Source organism: Salvelinus fontinalis, chromosome 13, assembly GCF_029448725.1.
Source record: "Salvelinus fontinalis isolate EN_2023a chromosome 13, ASM2944872v1, whole genome shotgun sequence".
Taxonomy (NCBI): domain Eukaryota; kingdom Metazoa; phylum Chordata; class Actinopteri; order Salmoniformes; family Salmonidae; genus Salvelinus; species Salvelinus fontinalis.
The window spans coordinates 18,529,850-18,550,878 of record NC_074677.1 but is presented as its reverse complement, the minus strand read 5'-3'; the positions used below and the strand labels follow the sequence as shown (position 1 = coordinate 18,550,878).

General features: G+C 45.3%; 1 protein-coding gene across 1 annotated transcript in view; it reads left to right on the top strand.

Moving 5' to 3' along the window:
• Positions 1 to 21,029, top strand: part of LOC129868199 (folliculin-interacting protein 1-like) — a 49,690-nt gene that overhangs the window by 26,790 nt on the left and 1,871 nt on the right. Inside the window, exons 8-20 of the mRNA XM_055941955.1 lie at positions 2,241 to 2,332; positions 2,992 to 3,075; positions 4,373 to 4,444; positions 5,569 to 5,704; positions 6,379 to 6,580; positions 8,442 to 8,527; positions 14,758 to 14,904; positions 15,442 to 15,611; positions 16,552 to 18,133; positions 18,764 to 19,060; positions 19,210 to 19,375; positions 19,530 to 19,730; positions 20,174 to 20,289. Coding sequence (XP_055797930.1) covers positions 2,241 to 2,332; positions 2,992 to 3,075; positions 4,373 to 4,444; positions 5,569 to 5,704; positions 6,379 to 6,580; positions 8,442 to 8,527; positions 14,758 to 14,904; positions 15,442 to 15,611; positions 16,552 to 18,133; positions 18,764 to 19,060; positions 19,210 to 19,375; positions 19,530 to 19,730; positions 20,174 to 20,289 — 3,351 coding nt within the window. The remainder of the gene's footprint in view (positions 1 to 2,240; positions 2,333 to 2,991; positions 3,076 to 4,372; positions 4,445 to 5,568; positions 5,705 to 6,378; positions 6,581 to 8,441; positions 8,528 to 14,757; positions 14,905 to 15,441; positions 15,612 to 16,551; positions 18,134 to 18,763; positions 19,061 to 19,209; positions 19,376 to 19,529; positions 19,731 to 20,173; positions 20,290 to 21,029) is intronic.

The following is a 21,029-nucleotide window of genomic DNA, read 5'->3' as shown; positions in this document are numbered from 1 at the left end:
AAACCTGCTATTTCTCTTTCTCCTATATAAAGTGTATTCAGAAAGTATTCAGACACCTTGACTTTTTCCACATTTTGATACGTTAAAGCATTATTCTAATATTGATTTAATAGTTTCCCTCCCCTTATCAATCTACACACAATACCCCATAATGACAAAGCAGGTTTTAAAAAAAGACACTCACATAAGTATTCAGACCCTTTACTCAGTACTTTGTTGAAGCACTTTTGGCAGCGATTCCAGCCTCGAGTCTTCTCGGGTATGATTCTACAAGCTTGGCGCACCAGTATTTGGGGAGTTTCTCCCATTCTTCTCTACAGAGCCTCTCAAACTCTGTCAGGTCAGATGGGGAGCGTTGCTGCACAGCTATTTTGTTCGATTGGGTTCAAGTCCGGGCTCTAGCTGGGCCACTCAAGGACTTTCAGAGACTTGTCCCGAAGTCACTCCTGCGTTGTCTTGGCTGTTAATCCGGCATAGCCAAAGACACGACACTTGGCTGTGTGCTTAGTGTCGTTGTCCTGTTGGAAGGTGAACCTTCGCCCCAGTCTGAGGTCCTGAGCACTCTGGAGCAGGTTTTCATCAAGGGTCTCTGTACTTCCGTTCATCTTTCCTTCGATCTTCACTAGTCTCCCAGTCCCTGCCGCTGAAAACATCCCACAGCATGATGCTACCACCACCATGCTTCAACATAGGGATGGTGCCAGGTTTCCTCCAGACGTGACATTTGGCATTCAGGACAAAGAGTTCAATCTTGGTTAAATCAGACCAAAGAGTCATGTTTCTCGTCCAAAAATCATTTAGGTGCCTTTTGGCAAACTCCAACCGGGCTGTCATGTGATTTTTGCTGAGGAGTGGCTTATGTCTGGCCACTCTACCACAAAGGCCTGATTGGTGGAGTGCAAAGAAACAAAGATGTTCTCCCATCTCCACAGAGGAACTCTAGAGCTCTGTCAGAGTGACCATCGGGTTCTTGTTCACCTCCCTGACCAAGGCCCTTCTCTCCCAATTGCTCAGTTTGGCCGGGCGGCCAGCTCTAGGAAGATTATTGGTTGTTCCAAACCTCTTCCATTTAAGAATGATGGAAGGCTACTGTGTTCTTGGGGACCTTGAATGCTACAGACATTTTTTGGTACCCTTACTCACTAGATCTGTGCCTTGGCACAATCCTGTCTCGGAGTTCTACAGACAATTTCTTTGACCTCATGGCTTGGTTTTTGCTCTGACGTGCACGGTCAACTGTGGGACCTTATATAGGCAGGTGTGTGCCTTTCCAAATCATGTCCAATTGAATTTAATTGACCACAGGTGGACTCCAATCAAGTTGTAGAAATATCTCAAGGATGATCAGCACCTGAGCTCAATTTTGAGTCTCATAGCAAAGGTCTGATTACTTAAGTAAATAAGGTATTTATGTTTTTTATTTTTAATGTGTAAAAATGTCAAATCTGTTTTCGCTTTGTCATTATGGGGTATTGTGTGTAGATGGAAGAGGGAAACAATTATTTTATCCATTTTAGAATAAGGCTGTAACGTAACAAAATTTGGAGAAAGTCAAGGGGTCTGGCTCCTTTCTAAACCTGCTCTCTCTCTCCTTTCTAAACCTGCTCTCTCTCTCCTTTCTAAACCTGCTCTCTCTCTCCTTTCTAAACCTGCTCTCTCTCTCCTTTCTAAACCTGCTCTCTCTCTCCTTTCTAAACCTGCTCTCTCTCTCCTTTCTAAACCTGCTCTCTCTCTCCTTTCTAAACCTGCTCTCTCGCTCCTTTCTAAACCTGCTCTCTCTCTCCTTTCTAAACCTGCTCTCTCGCTCCTTTCTAAACCTGCTCTCTCTCTCCTTTCTAAACCTGCTCTCTCTCTCCTTTCTAAACCTGCTCTCTCTCTCCTTTCTAAACCTGCTCTCTCTCTCCTTTCTAAACCTGCTCTCTCTCTCCTTTCTAAACCTGCTCTCTCTCTCCTTTCTAAACCTGCTCTCTCGCTCCTTTCTAAACCTGCTCTCTCTCTCCTTTCTAAACCTGCTCTCTCTCTCCTTTCTAAACCTGCTCTCTCTCTCCTTTCTAAACCTGCTCTCTCTCTCCTTTCTAAACCTGCTCTCTCTCTCCTTTCTAAACCTGCTCTCTCTCTCCTTTCTAAACCTGCTCTCTCTCTCTCCTTTTTAAACCTGCTCTTTCTTCTCTTTCTATTCTTGATCTCAATCTCTCCCGATACCCTTTGAACCTGTGCTGTTGTCTTTGTGCTCCTGGCAGACTGCAGGACAGCCTGGAGTTCATGGGTCAGGACCCCAATTCTTTGAGGCCGGATCAGAACATTGTGACCAACGGCCTCCTGGGGAACATAGGTAACCACAACAACAACTACAGACAGGACCACATGACAACTGACTGGCACCTGCAATGTCTCGCACATAAAGGACATGAATGGATGTTTACTGTTTATATCAACACCTATGCATTTTCAGTTATTTTGATTGTACTGAAGCACTGTTTTGTTTACCTCCATTTATCCATCATATCTTCATTTATCGTTTTGTCAATGTACATACTGTATGTGATACACTGACTGTCCTTGGAAGTTTGCTACATGTGAATTGACTTCAATTGAATCCAGGTGTATTCTCTGTATTCCCCAGGCACATTGTTTTGTGTTCTTTTCCCTCTTTTAACATCCATTTCAGGACAACCTGAAGCAGTTTGGGACCACTGGCTGCGTTTAGACACGCAGCCCAATTCTAATCTTTTTTCCACTTATTGGTCTTTTGACAAATCAGATCAACTCTGGAAAATATCTGATGTGAAAACATCTGTGATTGCTCAAAAGACCAATTAGTGGAAAAATATTAGAATTGGGCTGCATGTCTAAATGTAGCCATTATGATCCCAAACTGTTTCAGGTTGTCCCCCCTCTCCATTGGGTTGGAGTGTGACCTCCTGCTTCATTACTAACCATGGTTCATGTCCTGTCTTGTTTCTCTTCTCCCCGTCCGTTTGTGCTGCGCAGGTTTCTCTCAGCTCTGCAGCCCGCGCCGGGCCTTCTCTGAGCAGGGCCCTCTGCGCCTCATCAAGAGTGCCTCTTTCTTTTCAGGTTTGCAGTGTGCTCGTGTGCAGTTGCATGCGCTTGTACATACATTGCATGTGTCTGCAAGTGTACTACGGGCATGCTCAATATCTGCTTTAGGGTTCTCACTCCCTCTTCCCTACTGTCCTCACTCACTCCTTCCCATCACTCCTCCCATCACTCCTTCCCATCCTTCCATCACTCCTTCCCATCCTTCCATCACTCCTTCCATCACTCCTTCCATCACTCCTTCCATCACTCCTTCCATCACTCCTTCCATCCTTCCATCACTCCTTCCCATCCTTCCATCACTCCTTCCCATCCTTCCATCACTCCTTCCATCACTCCTTCCATCACTCCTTCCATCCTTCCATCACTCCTTCCCATCCTTCCATCACTCCTTCCCATCCTTCCATCACTCCTTCCATCACTCCTTCCATCACTCCTTCCCATCCTTCCATCACTCCTTCCATCACTCCTTCCATCACTCCTTCCATCACTCCTTCCCATCCTTCCATCACTCCTTCCCATCCTTCTTCCATCACTCCTTTCCATCACTCCTTCCCACCCTCCTTCCATCACTCCTTCCCATCACTCCGTACCATAATCTCTCCGTCCCCTCACCACCTCCTTTTCCTCCCTCCCTCCCTCCGATAACTTCTGAATGATGGTGACAGGGGTGGTGTTCTGTAAATAGCCTCCATGCAGCCCTCTGTAAGCCACAGCTCGGTGGCACGGCATATAGCTCTTCAGTTATGCAATAGTGGAATGCTCATTAGGTCGCAGGCCAGGGTGGGCGGGGCACGGACGCTTTGCAGCAAAGCCTGTGTTGATTTGACCGTAAATCATCAACAGGACAACACTAAACGATGCCTTTGCAACACATGCAAGTGAGGGGTTTGCGGTTTCTGCACTGGTAAACTATAACGTGAACTTTCATTTTGTTATTTCACCTATTGTGTTAGCGAGGTGTTAAGTACATTTGAGAACATACAAGCGTACATGTAGTTGTGTATTTCCGATGCTGCACCTGCTTCAACAGAGTGGCTTTAGAGTGAACGACACAACACACCGCAGTACCGTAGTAGAGGGCCAGAGCCTGCTTGTGGTTTGGCCTGTAGGAAGTGTCTTGCACTGTGTTGGTATGTCATTAGTGGGCTTGGTCATTGTGAAATGAATGTTCTGTGGTGGAGAAGGTGGTCCCATGCTTTGAGAGTGGTGGGATAAACGCTGGCACCCCTCCCTGCTTGGGCTCCTCAGTATTGCTGAGCTGAGTCGGCCTGATCTGTTTCTCAGTCTTACCCCTCCAATCTCTTTCCTGCAGGCCATAGTAACCCCATGGACATGCCGGGCAGAAGCCTGTACGACGAGAGAGACAGCGGCATCGCCAGATCAGGTAATGACTCTTAACTAAATCCAGGATTGGCCTCTCTAGACTAAGCCTTCTGTGTGTCTCTGAGATGATGTAACTTGGTGAGTAGGTATTGACACTAGATTCACCTCGGTGTGTTCTCTCCCGCTGAACCATCTCTAAACAAGGGATGCAACTAATGGGTTTAGATGAATCCATATTCTACTGGGTCACGACTGCAGACCGGTCAGCTCCACATAGCATTCCTTCAATTCAAGGTCAAAATGGAGTGAGAGTGACACCAGGGCTGTGCCCATGGGACTCTGGTCTAAAGTAGAGCACTATGTAGGGAATTGTGGTGCCATTTGAGACCATTTAGTGACACCAGCTTATGCTCCATCCTCCTCTGTAATGTTGGCATAGCGGAGACGTTAACGGACACACTTTTCTGTTGACCCCGCTGCCAGAGTTTAGCCCTTCTCCATCCTCTATAGGGGTGTGGAGGAGAGAGAGATGCTGGAGAACCTTGTGCAGTGGAAACTGACCCCCAGCCCTTGCATCAGCGGCATGAGGGGAATCTCACTTTCTGTTGAACACCCGCGTTACATGCATATGCTTAAATATAGCAGCTCCCACAACCCGGTACTAGTAAATTAAGTTCTAATTTGGTCCCCTCTCCTCTCCCCCACAAACACAAACACACACTCCTTCAACTCCTCCTACTCCCATACGCCTCCCCTATAGTCGTCAATCACCCACACATTTGGCATCCCTTCTTTGATCTATGCCTACATGACGGCAACGTGAGCTGCATACACCCTCCACATACCTGGTATTGGGCCAGCTTTTCTTGTAACATCATGTGACTGAGGTGATAATGCATGTCCCAGCCGTGCTCTAATAATCAGGGTGGGCTGTGGGAAGCTGAACTAATGCAGTGTGGATGTGTTGTATGTGTTTTTACCCTATTCTATTGTGTGTGAGTAACCTCATTGACTGAATCACTGACTCTTCTGTTCTCTCCTTCTGTTGTCTCTCCTCTCTCATTCCTCAAATCCTCTTTTTTTGCTCTCTACACTTCTATGGCTCTTTCTGTGCTCCCATCTTCCCCTCTTTCATTCCTCTCACTCGCTCCATCTCTGCCTCCCCCTCTGTCCCTCCCTACACAGCTTCTCTGAGCAGTCTGTTGATTACTCCGTTCCCCTCCCCGGGCTCCTCCCTCACCAGCAGCCAGGCCAGTAGCTACCAGAGACGCTGGCTCCGCAGCCAGACCACCAGTCTGGAGAACGGGGTCTTCCCAAGATGGTGAGAGACTGCAGCTCAACACATTTACAGACACACACTCCTTCTGGTGTCCCCCCGTCAGGGCCTCTCGTATGCCCACGTGAAGTGGAACCCGTAAGGACTTCCTCTAATTCCAGCAGACATACTGCTATATACAAATAACTGAACAGTATGGTGATGATAGTGTGTGGGCCCACTGGCTCACTCCCTGAGTTCTAACTACACATAGCAGCTACACTGGCACTTGCGTTTGCTTTGAATAGTAAATGACTAGTAGGCTGTTACAAATTACATTTTTGTATTGGCCTACAACCAGTTCCCAGAAGTCAAAGGTGAGCTGTAGAGCTCTCTGACTTTGTGTACCTGTGTCTTTTTAGATACATAAAAACGTGTTGACTCTAATCACACTGCAAAGACGTGATACAGATCAGCACCTCAGTCCTGGCTATATCGACACCATCGTAGACATCTAGAAGATCCATGGCTTGTTGTTGTTACCTATTGTCTATGGTTTTCCCCCAGCCCCTGTTTGAGAGTTTATGCCATCATACTCCTCTGTAAGGCATCATTTACCTTTTCTTATGTCCTTGGACTTTAGCCTGTTAGGAATCCTGTTGTTCACTTCTCCATAGTACCTCTCTCTGTGCAACCCCATAGATTTAGGTTGATATTTATGGCTTTCCCGCTTGCTCCAGGTCTGTGGAAGAAAGCTTCAACATGTCGGACGAGAGCGGAGGTCCCAGCCTGGGCGTGGCCAGGAAGAAGAAGATAGCCATTGGTGTCATCTTCCTCCTCTCCCAGGACGAAGAGGAGAACATCAAGTTCCAGGACTTCTTCTTCTCCCACTTCCCCCTCTTCGAGAGCCACATGAACAAACTAAAAAGTGCCATTGAACAGGTAAGGAGCACCTCACATAGATATTGTGGTCGGTGTGTGGAAATCTCCCTGGTCTATTTGACAGATGTTAGATATACTACATTTTAATCAGACTTGCTCAGGATGTTAAACATATACAATGTAAAGTATTTAGACCCCTTCCCTTTTTCCACATTTTGTTATGTTAGTCTTATTCTAAAATGAATTAAAAAAAATAAAAATAAATATCTCAATCTACACACAATACCCCATAATGACGCAGCGAAAACAGGTTTTTAGAAATGTTTGTAAATGTATTGAAAATAACAGATACCTTATTTATATAAGTATTCACACCATTTTGTTATGCGACTCGAAATTGAGCTCAGGTGCATCCTGTTTCGATTGATCATCCTTGAGTTGTTTCTACAACTTGATTGGAGTCCACCTGTGGTAAATTCAGTTGACTGGGCATGGTTTGGAAAGGCACACACCTGTCTATATAAGGTCCCACAGTTGACAGTGCATGTCAGAGCAAAGACCAAGCCATGAGGTCGAAGGAATTGTCCTAGAGCTCCGAGACAGGATTGTGTCAAGGCACAGATCTGGGTAAGGGTACCAACAAACCTCTGCAGCATTGAAGATCCCCAAGAACAGAGTAGCCTCCATCATTCTTAAATGGAAGAGGTTTGGAATCACCAAGACTCTTCCTAGAGCTGGCCGCCCGGCCAAACTGAGCAATCGGGGGAGAAGGGCCTTGGTCAGGGAGGTGACCAAGAGCCTGATGGTCACTCTGAAAAAGCTCCAGAGTTCCTCTGTGGAGAAGGGAGAACCTTCCACAAGGACAAACATCTCTGCAGCACTCCACCAATCAGGCCTTTATGGTAGAGTGGCCAGGCGGAAGCCACTCCTCAGTAAAAGTTACCTAAAGACTCTGAGACTATGAGAAACAAGATTCTCTGGTCTAATGAAACCAAGATTGAACTCTTTGGCCTGAATGCCAAGTGTCACGTCTGGAGGAAACCTGGCACCATCCCTATGGTGAAGCATGGTGGTGGCAGAATCATGCTGTGGGGATGTTTTTCAGCGGCAGGGACTGAGACACTAGTCAGGATCGAGGGAAACATGAATGGAGCAAAGTAAATAAAGATCCTTGATGAAAACCTGCTCCAGAGCGCTCAGGACCTCAGACTGGGGGCGAAGGTTCATCTTCCAACAGGACAACGACCCTAAGCACACAGCCAAGACAACGCAGGAGTGACTTCAGGACAAGTCTCTGAATGTCCTTGAGTGGCCCGGACTTGAACCCAATCGAACATCTCTGCAGCGATGCTCCCTATCCAAGCTGACGGAGCTTGAACCTTCCAGAAGGATGAGGATCTGCAGAGAAGAATGTGAGTAACTCCACAAATACTGGTGTGCTAAACTTGTAGCGTCATACCCAAGAAGACTCGAGACTAATCGCTGCCAAAGGTGCTTCAACCAAAGTACTGAGTAAATGGTGTGGATACTTAATATAAATGTGATATTTCAGCTCTTTATTTTTAATAACTGAACTAAAATTTCTAAAAAAACAGTAGTTGCTTTGTCATTATCGGGTATTGTGTGTAGATTGAGGGATTTAAAAAAAATCAATTTTAGAATAAGGCTATAACATAACAAAAAGTGGAAAAAGTCAAGGGATCTGAATACTTTCCAAATGCGCTGTATGTTGGCCTAAAATTGAGAAATAAAACCGTTGACTTCTGTTAGATCTGTCAGCGCCATGTTTACTGAAGGCTGTATGTATTTGTGGGTCTCAGTTCTTGTATGTTAGTGTAGCCTGCCGCTCTTTTCTCCACTCTTCCCCTCCCTCTTTAATTACATGGCATGCCTCTAACATGCCTCTTTTCTCATTAAAAAGGCCATGAAAATGAGCCGGCGATCAGTTGATTCCAGTCAGAGGGCTCTGGCCTATAGCCGCATGGTGGATGGCCTCAATGAATTCAGGTGAGTTACTGTCATGTGTTTACTGAGACCAAGGCCAACCGCACTGAGAATGTAGCAGAGGAAAATCCCTTAGCTTGTTACCTAGGAGCCCAGGGAGGGGGGTGGGGGTCAAGAGGTATAGGCATGGTTTGTTGCAATAGGGACTCGGATAAAATATACAGTGTCAGAGTGCAGTAAATCATTAATCCACACGTTAGTTTAATAGTGATAGGTTTGGTTTCTGAGCTTTAGGTATTATGAATCATTATTTATATTAATAATCATCAGGTATATTATTAATCATTAGGTATATTATTAATCATTAGGTATATTATTAATCATTAGGTATATTATTAATCATCAGGTATATTATTAATCGTCAGGTATCGTCAGGTATATTATAAATCATCAGGTATATTATTAATCGTCAGGTATCGTCAGGTATATTATTAATCATCAGGTATATTATTAATCGTCAGGTATCGTCAGGTATATTATAAATCGTCAGGTATATTATTAATCGTCAGGTATATTATTAATCGTCAGGTATATTATAAATCGTCAGGTATATTATAAATCGTCAGGTATATTATAAATCGTCAGGTATATTATAAATCGTCAGGTATATTATTAATCGTCAGGTATATTATTAATCGTCAGGTATATTATAAATCGTCAGGTATATTATTAATCGTCAGGTTGTAACGGTGGTCCTCCTCCTCTTCAACCGAAAAGGAGGAGTAGTGATGGAACCAAGGCGCAGCGGGTTGTGAACACATAATTTATTAAAGAAAACACGAAAACACGAACTTGACTAAAACTAACAAAACAACAAACGGTGTAGACAGACCTGGACGACGAACTCACATAAACACGAAGAACGCACGAACAGGGAAAATAGCCTACACATAAATGACGATGAACAAACAAACCAAACAGTCCCGTATGGTGCGACAAAACACTGACACAGGAGACAACCACCCACAACTAACACTGTGAAACAACCTACCTAAATATGACTCTTAATTAGAGGAACGCCAAACACCTGCCTCTAATTAAGAGCCATACCAGGCAACCCATAAACCAACATAGAAACAGACAACATAGAATGCCCACCCAAACACACGTCCTGACCAACTAACACATACAACAAACTAACAGAAATAGGTCAGGAACGTGACACAGGTATCGTCAGGTATATTATAAATCGTCAGGTATATTATTAATCGTCAGGTATATTATTAATCGTCAGGTATATTATTAATCGGCAGGTATCGTCAGGTATATTATAATTCATCAGGTATATTATAAATCATTAGGTATATTATTAATCATTAGGTATATTATTAATCATCAGGTATATTATTAATCGTCAGGTATCGTCAGGTATATTATAAATCGTCAGGTATATTATAAATCGTCAGGTATATTATTAATCGTCAGGTATATTATTAATCGTCAGGTATATTATTAATCGGCAGGTATCGTCAGGTATATTATAATTCATCAGGTATATTATAAATCATTAGGTATATTATTAATCATCAGGTATATTATTAATCGTCAGGTATCGTCAGGTATATTATAAATCGTCAGGTATATTATAAATCGTCAGGTATATTATAAATCGTCAGGTATATTATTAATCATTAGGTATATTATTAATCGTCAGGTATATTATTAATCGTCAGGTATATTATTAATCGTCAGGTATATTATTAATCGTCAGGTATATTATTAATCGTCAGGTATATTATAAATCGGCAGGTATATTATTAATCGTCAGGTATCGTCAGGTATATTATTAATCGTCAGGTATATTATAAATCATCAGGTATATTATAAATAATTAGGTATATTATTAATCATTAGGTATATTATTAATCATCAGGTATATTATTAATCGTCAGGTATCGTCAGGTATATTATAAATCGTCAGGTATATTATTAATCATTAGGTATATTATTAATCATCAGGTATATTATTAATCGTCAGGTATATTATTAATCGTCAGGTATATTATTAATCGTCAGGTATATTATTAATCGTCAGGTATATTATTAATCGTCAGGTATATTATTAATCGTCAGGTATATTATTAATCGCCAGGTATCGTCAGGTATATTATAAATCATCAGGTATATTATTAATCATTAGGTATATTATTAATCATTAGGTATATTATTAATCATTAGGTATATTATTAATCATCAGGTATATTATTAATCGTCAGGTATCGTCAGGTATATTATAAATCGTCAGGTATATTATAAATCGTCAGGTATATTATAAATCGTCAGGTATATTATAAATCGTCAGGTATATTATTAATCATTAGGTATATTATTAATCGTCAGGTATATTATTAATCATCAGGTATATTATTAATCGTCAGGTATATTATTAATCGTCAGGTATATTATAAATCGTCAGGTATATTATAAATCGGCAGGTATATTATAAATCGTCAGGTATATTATTAATCGTCAGGTATCGTCAGGTATATTATTAATCGTCAGGTATATTATTAATCGTCAGGTATATTATAAATCATCAGGTATATTATAAATCATCAGGTATATTATAAATCATTAGGTATATTATTAATCATCAGGTATATTATTAATCGTCAGGTATCGTCAGGTATATTATAAATCGTCAGGTATATTATTAATCATTAGGTATATTATTAATCGTCAGGTATATTATTAATCGTCAGGTATATTATTAATCGTCAGGTATATTATTAATCGTCAGGTCTCGTCAGGTATATTATAAATCATCAGGTATATTATAAATCATCAGGTATATTATAAATCATCAGGTATATTATTAATCATTAGGTATATTATTAATCATTAGGTATATTATTAATCATCAGGTATATTATTAATCGTCAGGTATCGTCAGGTATATTATAAATCGTCAGGTATATTATTAATCGTCAGGTATATTATTAATCGTCAGGTATATTATTAATCGTCAGGTATATTATTAATCGTCAGGTATATTATTAATCGTCAGGTATATTATTAATCATTAGGTATATTATTAATCATCAGGTATCATCAGGTATATTATTAATCATCAGGTATAATAGAGACATGAGGGGTGCCATAAGTAAGCTTGGGAGGGTCTGAGTGCAGGGAAAAGGATCCCATGTAGCAGTACTGATAAGGGGAGAAACCGTTTAAGGCCCAGATCACTGAGCTCCCTGCCTAGAAATAATGATGCAATGTGTAGCGATGAGGAGACACCACCCATAGTGGGGCATGTATACTACCATGGGTGAAACCATGTTTTTGTCTGAATGCAGCTGTATTGGCCTTCTGGGAAGAAGAAACTTGGTTAAGCTTTCATAGAGTAAAAAACACTCAACTGACACTGAGAATTAGAACCTAACAATAGTCAGTGACGTAGATATCATCTGACCTTCCTAACTGGGTAGCGTCCACACAGGGTGTTTTCTCAGACCCAGCCAAAATAAGCACATTAATAATCTGCACTGTAAGCAGAGAGTGAGCACGCAGTCCCTACCGGTCCTGTCCACACTCGCAAACAGTGATGAAGCGCCAGCTACACGCATGCTGCTCCCAGTGCATGCTGGGAACCCCACTGCTGCAGAGCCAGTGACGAGGGAGGGAAAGGAAAGACGTGTGGGGCGGCTTGTATCTCTGCACCACTGGCCACATGCTCAGACTCTTTCTCCTAGCTGAAGGCTTCCCATTGCTGCAGTCATATGCCTGCTGGCGCAGTGCCACAGCACTGAGCCCCAGCTGAGGAAACACGATCTTTCTCAGACAGTGTCCAGGCTACCAGAATAGTCAATTATATGTCAGTGCCATCAGTAGGAAGGCCAATTTCACTGAGGAAAAAACAAATATTTCAAATATCTCAACTTCAGCATCTAAATATACATCCACTGATGTGTATTTGTTTTTGACTTTTAGGCCTCTTAGGTCATGGAACATGATGGTGCAAAACAGAAGATATGCCTTTTGATGTTGCTGACTTGTTTTCCCCTCAGAGTAGGATAGAAAACAGCAGTTGAATCAGACTATTATTTTAGGGATACTATGGTGCATGTGCCCTTATGTGTCTTAATGTTTGATTTTTTTTAATCATGTGTTGGTCATTGTAAATCATTAATGATGCATGCTGTGATAAAACAATTTCCCAAGTTGGTATTAATAAAGTAATACTCTACTCTCTACGTGACGCAGTCTGGCCTAACCAACACCCATAGCCACAGTCTGGCCTAACCAACACCCATAGCCACAGTCTGGCCTAACCAACACCCATAGCCACAGTCTGGCCTAACCAACACCCATAGCCACAGTCTGGCCTAACCAACACCCATAGCCACGGTCTGGCCTAACCAACACCCATAGCCACGGTCTGGCCTAACCAACACCCATAGCCACGGTCTGGCCTAACCAACACCCATAGCCACGGTCTGGCCTAACCAACACCCATAGCCACGGTCTGGCCTAACCAACACCCATAGCCACGGTCTGGCCTAACCAACACCCATAGCCACGGTCTGGCCTAACCAACACCCATAGCCACGGTCTGGCCTAACCAACACCCATAGCCACGGTCTGGCCTAACCAACACCCATAGCCACGGTCTGGCCTAACCAACACCCATAGCCACGGTCTGGCCTAACCAACACCCATAGCCACGGTCTGGCCTAACCAACACCCATAGCCACGGTCTGGCCTAACCAACACCCATAGCCACGGTCTGGCCTAACCAACACCCATAGCCACGGTCTGGCCTAACCAACACCCATAGCCACGGTCTGGCCTAACCAACACCCATAGCCACGGTCTGGCCTAACCAACACCCATAGCCACGGTCTGGCCTAACCAACACCCATAGCCACGGTCTGGCCTAACCAACACCCATAGCCACGGTCTGGCCTAACCAACACCCATAGCCACGGTCTGGCCTAACCAACACCCATAGCCACGGTCTGGCCTAACCAACACCCATAGCCACGGTCTGGCCTAACCAACACCCATAGCCACGGTCTGGCCTAACCAACACCCATTATGTTACCTACATAGAAACACGCACACGCATTATGCTGATTGAATATCTGTCAGGGTCGGGATATGAAGAAAATGGGTGCATTCGGTACCACAGAGAGGTTAATTTAACGGTAATGTACTGAACGACCAGTTGAAGAATGATGGTGTTCCAGAGGGAGATTGTATGGTGTGTGTGTGCTGCTCGAGTTTAGCCATTTTCTAAATGGTCACACCCATTGATCAGGCCACACCCACCAAATCGGAGCAAACCTACCTCAAAGGCTGTTGAAGAATGGTGCGCACCGTTTTGGGGAAACGTGTCGTTTAGTACAAACAGTCAAACGTTGAATCGAACTGAACGCGCACCTGCTCAAGAGTCTCTTTGTTTCTTGACTGACTTGATATACTTTGCCTGCACAATCAGTATAGAGGTCAGAGGGAATGAATGAAGTCTAAACTTAGATGCGGTTGATGAGCACCAATAACCCCACTTGAATCCAGGGCTCAAGTTACCTGACCGACAGGCTGAAAAGGCCCCTCCTGTTAAAACTGTAGCGTTGGTAACATAACATTTTGGGCTACACGGTTTTTAACAGACTTTTAACTGAATTTTGACACACTGCAGGGAAATATGCTGAAATGGCTTAACTAGAATCCTGTTCTAATTAAACGAACACCAGAACCGTTTGGTAAAGTTCATCCCAGCAACACTTCTCAGTATCTAGTATGTAGTAACCTATTAAAATCCCCCAGTGTGGCATGGGTTGTGACAGCTCTTTCCCTGACGTGGGGAAGCCAGCTCAGGGTCTATCCTTACAGCCTGTCTGAGCAGCTGAACTTTAAGGTAACGATGGACGTGAAGGTATGTCTAGTCCAGTGGACATTTATAAAACTAGACTAGACATACCTTCACGTCCATCGCTACCTTAAAGTTCATCTGCTCAGACAGGCTGTAAGGATAGACCCTGAGCTGGCTTCCCCACTTCCCCACAAACATCTGGGCTCTGAAACTATAATTCCACACATTCCTCCATCCTCAGAGATTCCCTCAGCTCTGTGTAAAGCTCTGGACGGCTGCCCGCTGTGGAATTTCCAGACGCTGAATTGCCTCAGAGAGAGGGTCTCCCTTGTAAGCAGGGCCTGGACTGAGAACTGTGGCCCTCTTGTTCACCCCGAGACAATGATGGCTTGTGTTTTTCCCTCCCTCTCTCCAGGACGACCATCGTCAACCTTTACACCATGCCCCGCGTGGCCGAGCCCGTTTGGCTCACCATGATGTCTGGTGCCCCCGAGAAGAACCAGCTCTGTGGACATTTCATGAGGGAGCTTGCCCTACTCATGGAGCAGGCCTCAAAGAACCAGTTGAGTGCTCCTGTCTGTCTCTGTATGCCTGTCTGTGTGTTACTGTGTGTGTGCGCGATACTTACATTTTTTTTGCTACTGCATTCAATAGTGAATGAGCTGCAAAGTCAGAAATCCCTGCCAATCTTTAGCTTGTTATGTCGATGTTACAAAACCAAGCTGAATCATTTGTCAATGTATCAATTGGTAGCAAGACATCCATAGAACTTCTCGGATGTTCCACTCACTGCATTAGTATGCAGTAGTCTAGGACGGTCTGCCTCGTGATTTAGACTGACCAGTGACCACTGTGTCGTATCTCTGAATGATCACGAGATAGAGAAGAGGGAAGTAGCAGAACACGAGCCTGTGGTGGTGGAGATGAAGAAAAATGTGTCAAACAGAGAGTGAAAGACAAAGTTCTGTATCCCAAATGGCACCTGAATTTTTTTTCTTCCCCCCGGTCAAAAGTAGTGCACTACATAGGGAATAGGGTGCCATTTGGGATATAGATAGTCTGTGCCTAACACAACCGCTCTCTCTTCCTCTTCTCCCAGGTTCCTCCCTGCCCTCCTCACAGCCATCCTCACCAACCACCTGGCCTGGGTGCCCACTGTCATGCCCAATGGACAGCCGCCTATCAAGATCTTCCTGGAGAAACACTCTTCTCAGAGCGTGGATAGGCTGGCCAAGAGCCACCCCTACAACCCACTGTGGGCCCAGCTCGGTAAGAACAGACTACAGGCCAGGACTCTGGTTGAAAAACTCTTCAGTCTTATGTGATAGTGCTTCCACGCACATGTGGGATGGGGATTAAGCTAGCCAGAGGCTAGTACTTTTCAGACCAGGCTAGTAGAAAATGTGCCAAACTAGCTCCACAGGCCTGTGAAATTGGGTCTTTTCAAATAGCCCAAGGCACCGATTTGAAACGTCTTTTTTTTTTTACCCAAGCTATTAAAAATTGCGGCCTACTAGCCCGGCTGGCCAGTGCTCAAAATCCTTAAATTATATTCCAACATGGTTGCATGTTTGTTATTATAGCTTTTTCAAGCTGTCAGGTGGTATAAAACTCATTATCACTCCAAGTTATATAATATTTCTCCATCACTCATCAGTTCATGGTAAATAATATCTCTGTATCATTGACTATTAAAAGATGCTCCTATACTTAGCAATAACTAGCTGTAAATGGGGCGGCAGGTAGCCTAGTGGTTAGAGCGTTGGGCCAGTAACCGAGAAGGTTGCTGGATCGAGTCCCCGAGCTGACATGGTAAAAATCTGTCGTTCTTTCCCTGAACAAGGCAGTTAACCCACTGTTCCCTGGTAGGCCATCATTGTAAATAAGAATTTGTTCTTAACTGACTTGCCTAGTTAAATAAAAGTAAAAATATATATATATTTAAAAAAAATAATAGATAGTGGGCTTCATTTTAGTACAGGCACAGCTTGGAACTTTGGTGTACTACTCCACATAGTGGCTGAACAGGAGAAATGCAGTACTGAGCAGTGATGCTGATGGAGATTTCCTTCACTCTCCCAAATGTTAAAGGGAAAAAATAAGTTATACACATTTGACCACATTTTCATATTCTAAATGTGGCTTTACTTATGCAACAAAGTGAAAATAAGAAATGTGTTGTTAACTGTGGTGTTTGTTTTGTGACTAGGTGACTTGTACGGGGCCATCGGCTCCCCGGTGCGTCTGTCCAGGACGGTAGTGGTGGGGCGGAGACGGGAGCTAGTCCAGCGACTCCTCTATGTGCTCACCTACTTCATCCGCTGCTCTGAATTGCTGGAGACCCACATGCTGGACAGCACTGAGGACGAGGCCATCGTCATCCCAGGCTCTCTCATCACCACCTCGCTGCAGCGTGGGGAGGTGGAGGAGTCAGATTATGTGCTGGTCACCGTGCACAAGCCCAGCGGAGACTACCTCAGCCAGGGTCCCGAGCCCCAAGAGGACAGCAGCAACCCCTCACACAGCAACAACAGCTTGCAGTGCAGCACCTACACTGAGGCTGGCCCTAAGGAGGGGGACAGTAGTAACAACAGTCAGGGTTCCAAGAGCAGTGTCCTCCAGGCCCACTCCAGCCACAACACTAACGCTGTGCCCATCATCCACATGGAGGATGTTAGTGAGCCGCTCAAGGAGTCACTCAAGGAGTCACCAACCGCCTGTCTGGAGGCCAAGCTGGAAACAGTGGTGCGTGTGGGCTCCGCCTCCCCCAGGGAGACAGTGGTGCGTGTGGGCTCCGCCTCCCCCAGGGAGACAGTGGTGCGTGTGGGCTCCGCCTCCCCCAGGGAGCAGGTCTGTGTGCTGCTGGAGACGAAGCCTGAGACCGAGTTAGAGGTCAAGGCCAGCGAGAAGGAGGGGGTGGGGAGTCTGCCCATCAAGGTGTTCCGCTCTTCTGGGATACCACTGGAGAAGAAGCCCCCTGACAAGACCGTACCTGTACCTGTACCCGGCCCCTTTCTGTCAAAACACCAGGAGGAGCCTGCCACCAAAGTGCTGTTTCTCATCGGCGACCCCCAGTCTCCGGGATCAGACACAGAGAGCAGGAGGAGGAAGCTTGAGGACATTAAGAAGCACAAGAAATGCATCAAAGAGAAACAGAGGCCGCATCCGCAACAACAATCACAACCACAACAGCAACCGCAACAACAACTACGACAGCAGCAACCGCTACTACAGCAACCGCAATTACAGCAACCGCAACTACAACAACAAAAACAACAGCCACAAAAACAACAGCCGCAGCAACCGCAACCGCAGCAACCACAGCAACCGCAGCAACCGCAACTACAGCAACAGCAACCGCAACTACGACAGAAACCCCTACAACAACAGCAGCAGAGTGGGTGCAGTGACGGCGGCGATCAGAGGGTGAAGTCTACTACCAGCACATCACCCGACCAAACCAAGACCAACGCTGGCGGAAAGAAGACTCTGATGCGTGTCTTCAGCAAGATGCCCCAGTGGAACCCTGTCAGCGAGGAGGAATGCTCGGAGCTGTTCGACGAGTACTTCAGTGATGACAATCCTGTAGAGACCAGGACTATAGACGATGTGGTGAAATGCCTGGACTTGTCAAACGGCACGGACAAAACCCAGAAAGAGCTTCTGGACCCTTCGGGAGTCGAGAGTAGCAGTTGCTGTAAGGGACAGGGGGATCAGGGACAGAAGGGAACAGGGCAGTTGGGTGTGGGACCGGGGGATGTTGGTGGGGATGAGGCTGATGTCCAGACCCGGTGTACGGGGGAGGCTGACGTTAAGACCAGGTGTTGGGGGGAGACTAACATCCAGACCCGGTGTGGGGGGGAGGCTGACGTCCAGACCAGGTGTGGGGGGGAGGCTGACGTCCAGACCAGGTGTGGGGGGGGGGCTGACGTCCAGACCAGGTGTGGGGGGGAGGCTGACGTCCAGACCAGGTGTGGGGGGGAGGCTGACGTCCAAACCAGGTGTGGGGGGGAGGCTGACGTCCAAACCAGGTGTGGGGGGGAGGCCGACGTCCAGACCAGGTGTGGGGGGGAGGCTGACGTCCAGACCAGGTGTGGGGGGGAGGCTGACGTCCAGACCAGGTGTGGGGGGGAGGCTGACGTCCAGACCAGGTGTGGGGGGGAGGCTGACGTCCAGACCAGGTGTGGGGGGGAGGCTGACGTCCAGACCAGGTGTGGGGGGGAGGCTGACGTCCAGACCAGGTGTGGGGGGGAGGCTGACGTCCAAAGCAGGTGTGGGGGGGAGGCTGACGTCCAGGCCAGGTGTGGGGGGGAGGCTGACGTCCAGGCCAGGTGTGGGGGGGAGGCTGACGTCCAGGCCAGGTGTGGGGGGGAGGCTGACGTCCAGGCCAGGTGTGGGGGGGAGGCTGACGTCCAGGCCAGGTGTAGGTGTGGCTCTACAGACACATCGGAGGCACGCTCCTGTAGAAGTTGTTCTGCTGAGCAGAACATGTGCATCCTGATTTCAGTAACCGTCCCCAAAATGGCCCAACAAAAGAAGGGGGCCCCGCTTAATGACTGTGAGATCCCCCGGAACGAGAGTTCGGACAGTGCGCTTGGGGACAGCGAGAGCGAAGACGCAGGGCAGGACATCCACAGGCAGAGTGACAGCGACACCTACTACAGAGATGATCAGGAGCCAGATGAGTGGCAGGAAGAGGTGGAGGTCCCCTTCCCTGGGTGAGATACACACTGCTAGTGATGTCAACATTATAAACGTGTTGGCCTTCATATTAGGTTTTCAAGACACATCTCAACTTCTATGTGAGTTGCATTTCTGGGTTACAATATGTTCTGATGTCCATCTATGGCATGTTTTAAATCAACAGGTCAAAGTTGGTGGAGCATTTCTCCAAACCGAGCATTGCCAACTTTGGGAGGTCACTGTTCGGAGGGTACTGCACAACCTATGTGCCGGACTTTGTTCTGCAGGGGATGCCCAACGATGACAAACTAAGGCAGGGCCTCATGTCAGAATTAGCCCATGCTGTACAGGTAAGACTGCTTTATACCTGAAGCATTGAAGTTTGTGTTAAAACTGGATTATGAGTCTTTATGCTTGCTCGAGGCTCATAAGGCGTCAACAGGAGTGCACCGCTGTATCTGGTCTGCATCGGTCAGAGCACAACGTTTTCTCTTCTATTCGCAGCATCCAGTGTTGGATGAGCCCATTGCAGAGGCGGTCTGCATTATCGCAGACACTGATAAGTGGACGGTGCAGGTAGCCAGCAGCCAGAGACGAGCCACGGACAACAACAAACTGGGGAAGGAGGTCCTGGTGTCCAGCCTCGTGTCCAGCCTGCTCCAGTCCACCCACCTGCTTTACAAGATGAACCTCTCCCCCAACTTTGTAAGTTCATACAAATACCAAATAACTAGTTATTAGCACTGTAAAAAAATCCCTACTCAGTAACACATTAACACGAGGCTAATCAGTAACACGAGGCTAATCAGTAACACGAGGCTAATCAGTAACACGAGGCTAATCAGTAACACGAGGCTAATCAGTAACACGAGGCCAATCAGTAACACGTTAACGAGGCTAATCAGTAACACAAGGCTAATCAGTAACACAAGGCTAATCGGTAACACGTACACGTTAACACAAGGCTAATCAGTAATACAAGGCTAATCAGTAATATAAGGCTAATCAGTAACACGTACATGTTAACACAAGGCTAATCAGTAATACAAGGCTAATCAGTAATATAAGGCTAATCAGTAACACGTACATGTTAACACAATGCTAATCAGTAATAAAGTTGTAATTCAGTTTGACATCCCTTTCCTCAGTGCATAATGCACCTTGAGGACAGACTCCAGGAGGTCTACTTCAAGAGTAAAATGCTGGCAGAGTACCTGAAGGGACAGACTAGGGTGCACGTCAAGGAGCTGGGGATGGTCCTGGGGTGAGCACCTAAACCGTTTTTATACATTGGCGTTGCGTCCAAAAAGACACATATTCCCTATATAGTGCACTACTTTTGACCAGAACCCTATGGGAATAGGGTCCCGTTTTTTGTCAGATATCAGTATTGTGATCCATGTTGTCTTTCTGTTCTTAAAGGCCCAATGCAGCTGTTTTTATCTCAATTTCAAATCATTTCTGGGTAACAATTAAGTACCTTACTGTGATTGTTTTCAATTAAAATGGTAAAAAATAGATTCTTAGCTGCTGAAAGTTGTAGCCAATTTCTCAAGAATTTTGCGAGGACTGCCAGGACGTAGTTGTTATTACAGAGAGGTTTGGAACTCTCTTTCTTATTGGTCTATTAACTTATTTACCACCTGGTGATGTCACCAGGCAGGCTAAAACTACATACAACCAAAACATGCTGAAATTTCAGGCTCTTTTTTTCAAACAGCTCTTACACTAAAAGGACATTATCATCATTTTCACAATTTGACAGTATTACTCCAACCTCAAGCGTAACTCAATATTAGGAAGGTGTCCTTAATGTTTTGTACACTCAGTGTACATACAAAACACAGGGAAATCAAGTTTTTGACTGCACTGGGCCTTTAAAATACTGCACTGTGTTATTTACATTTCATTAACTATCACAGTAACTGAATTAGGAGAATAAACCCTTGGCTTGTTGTTCTGTTCTTCACCTATGTACAATATTCTAAGCATGGCTTTTATCAT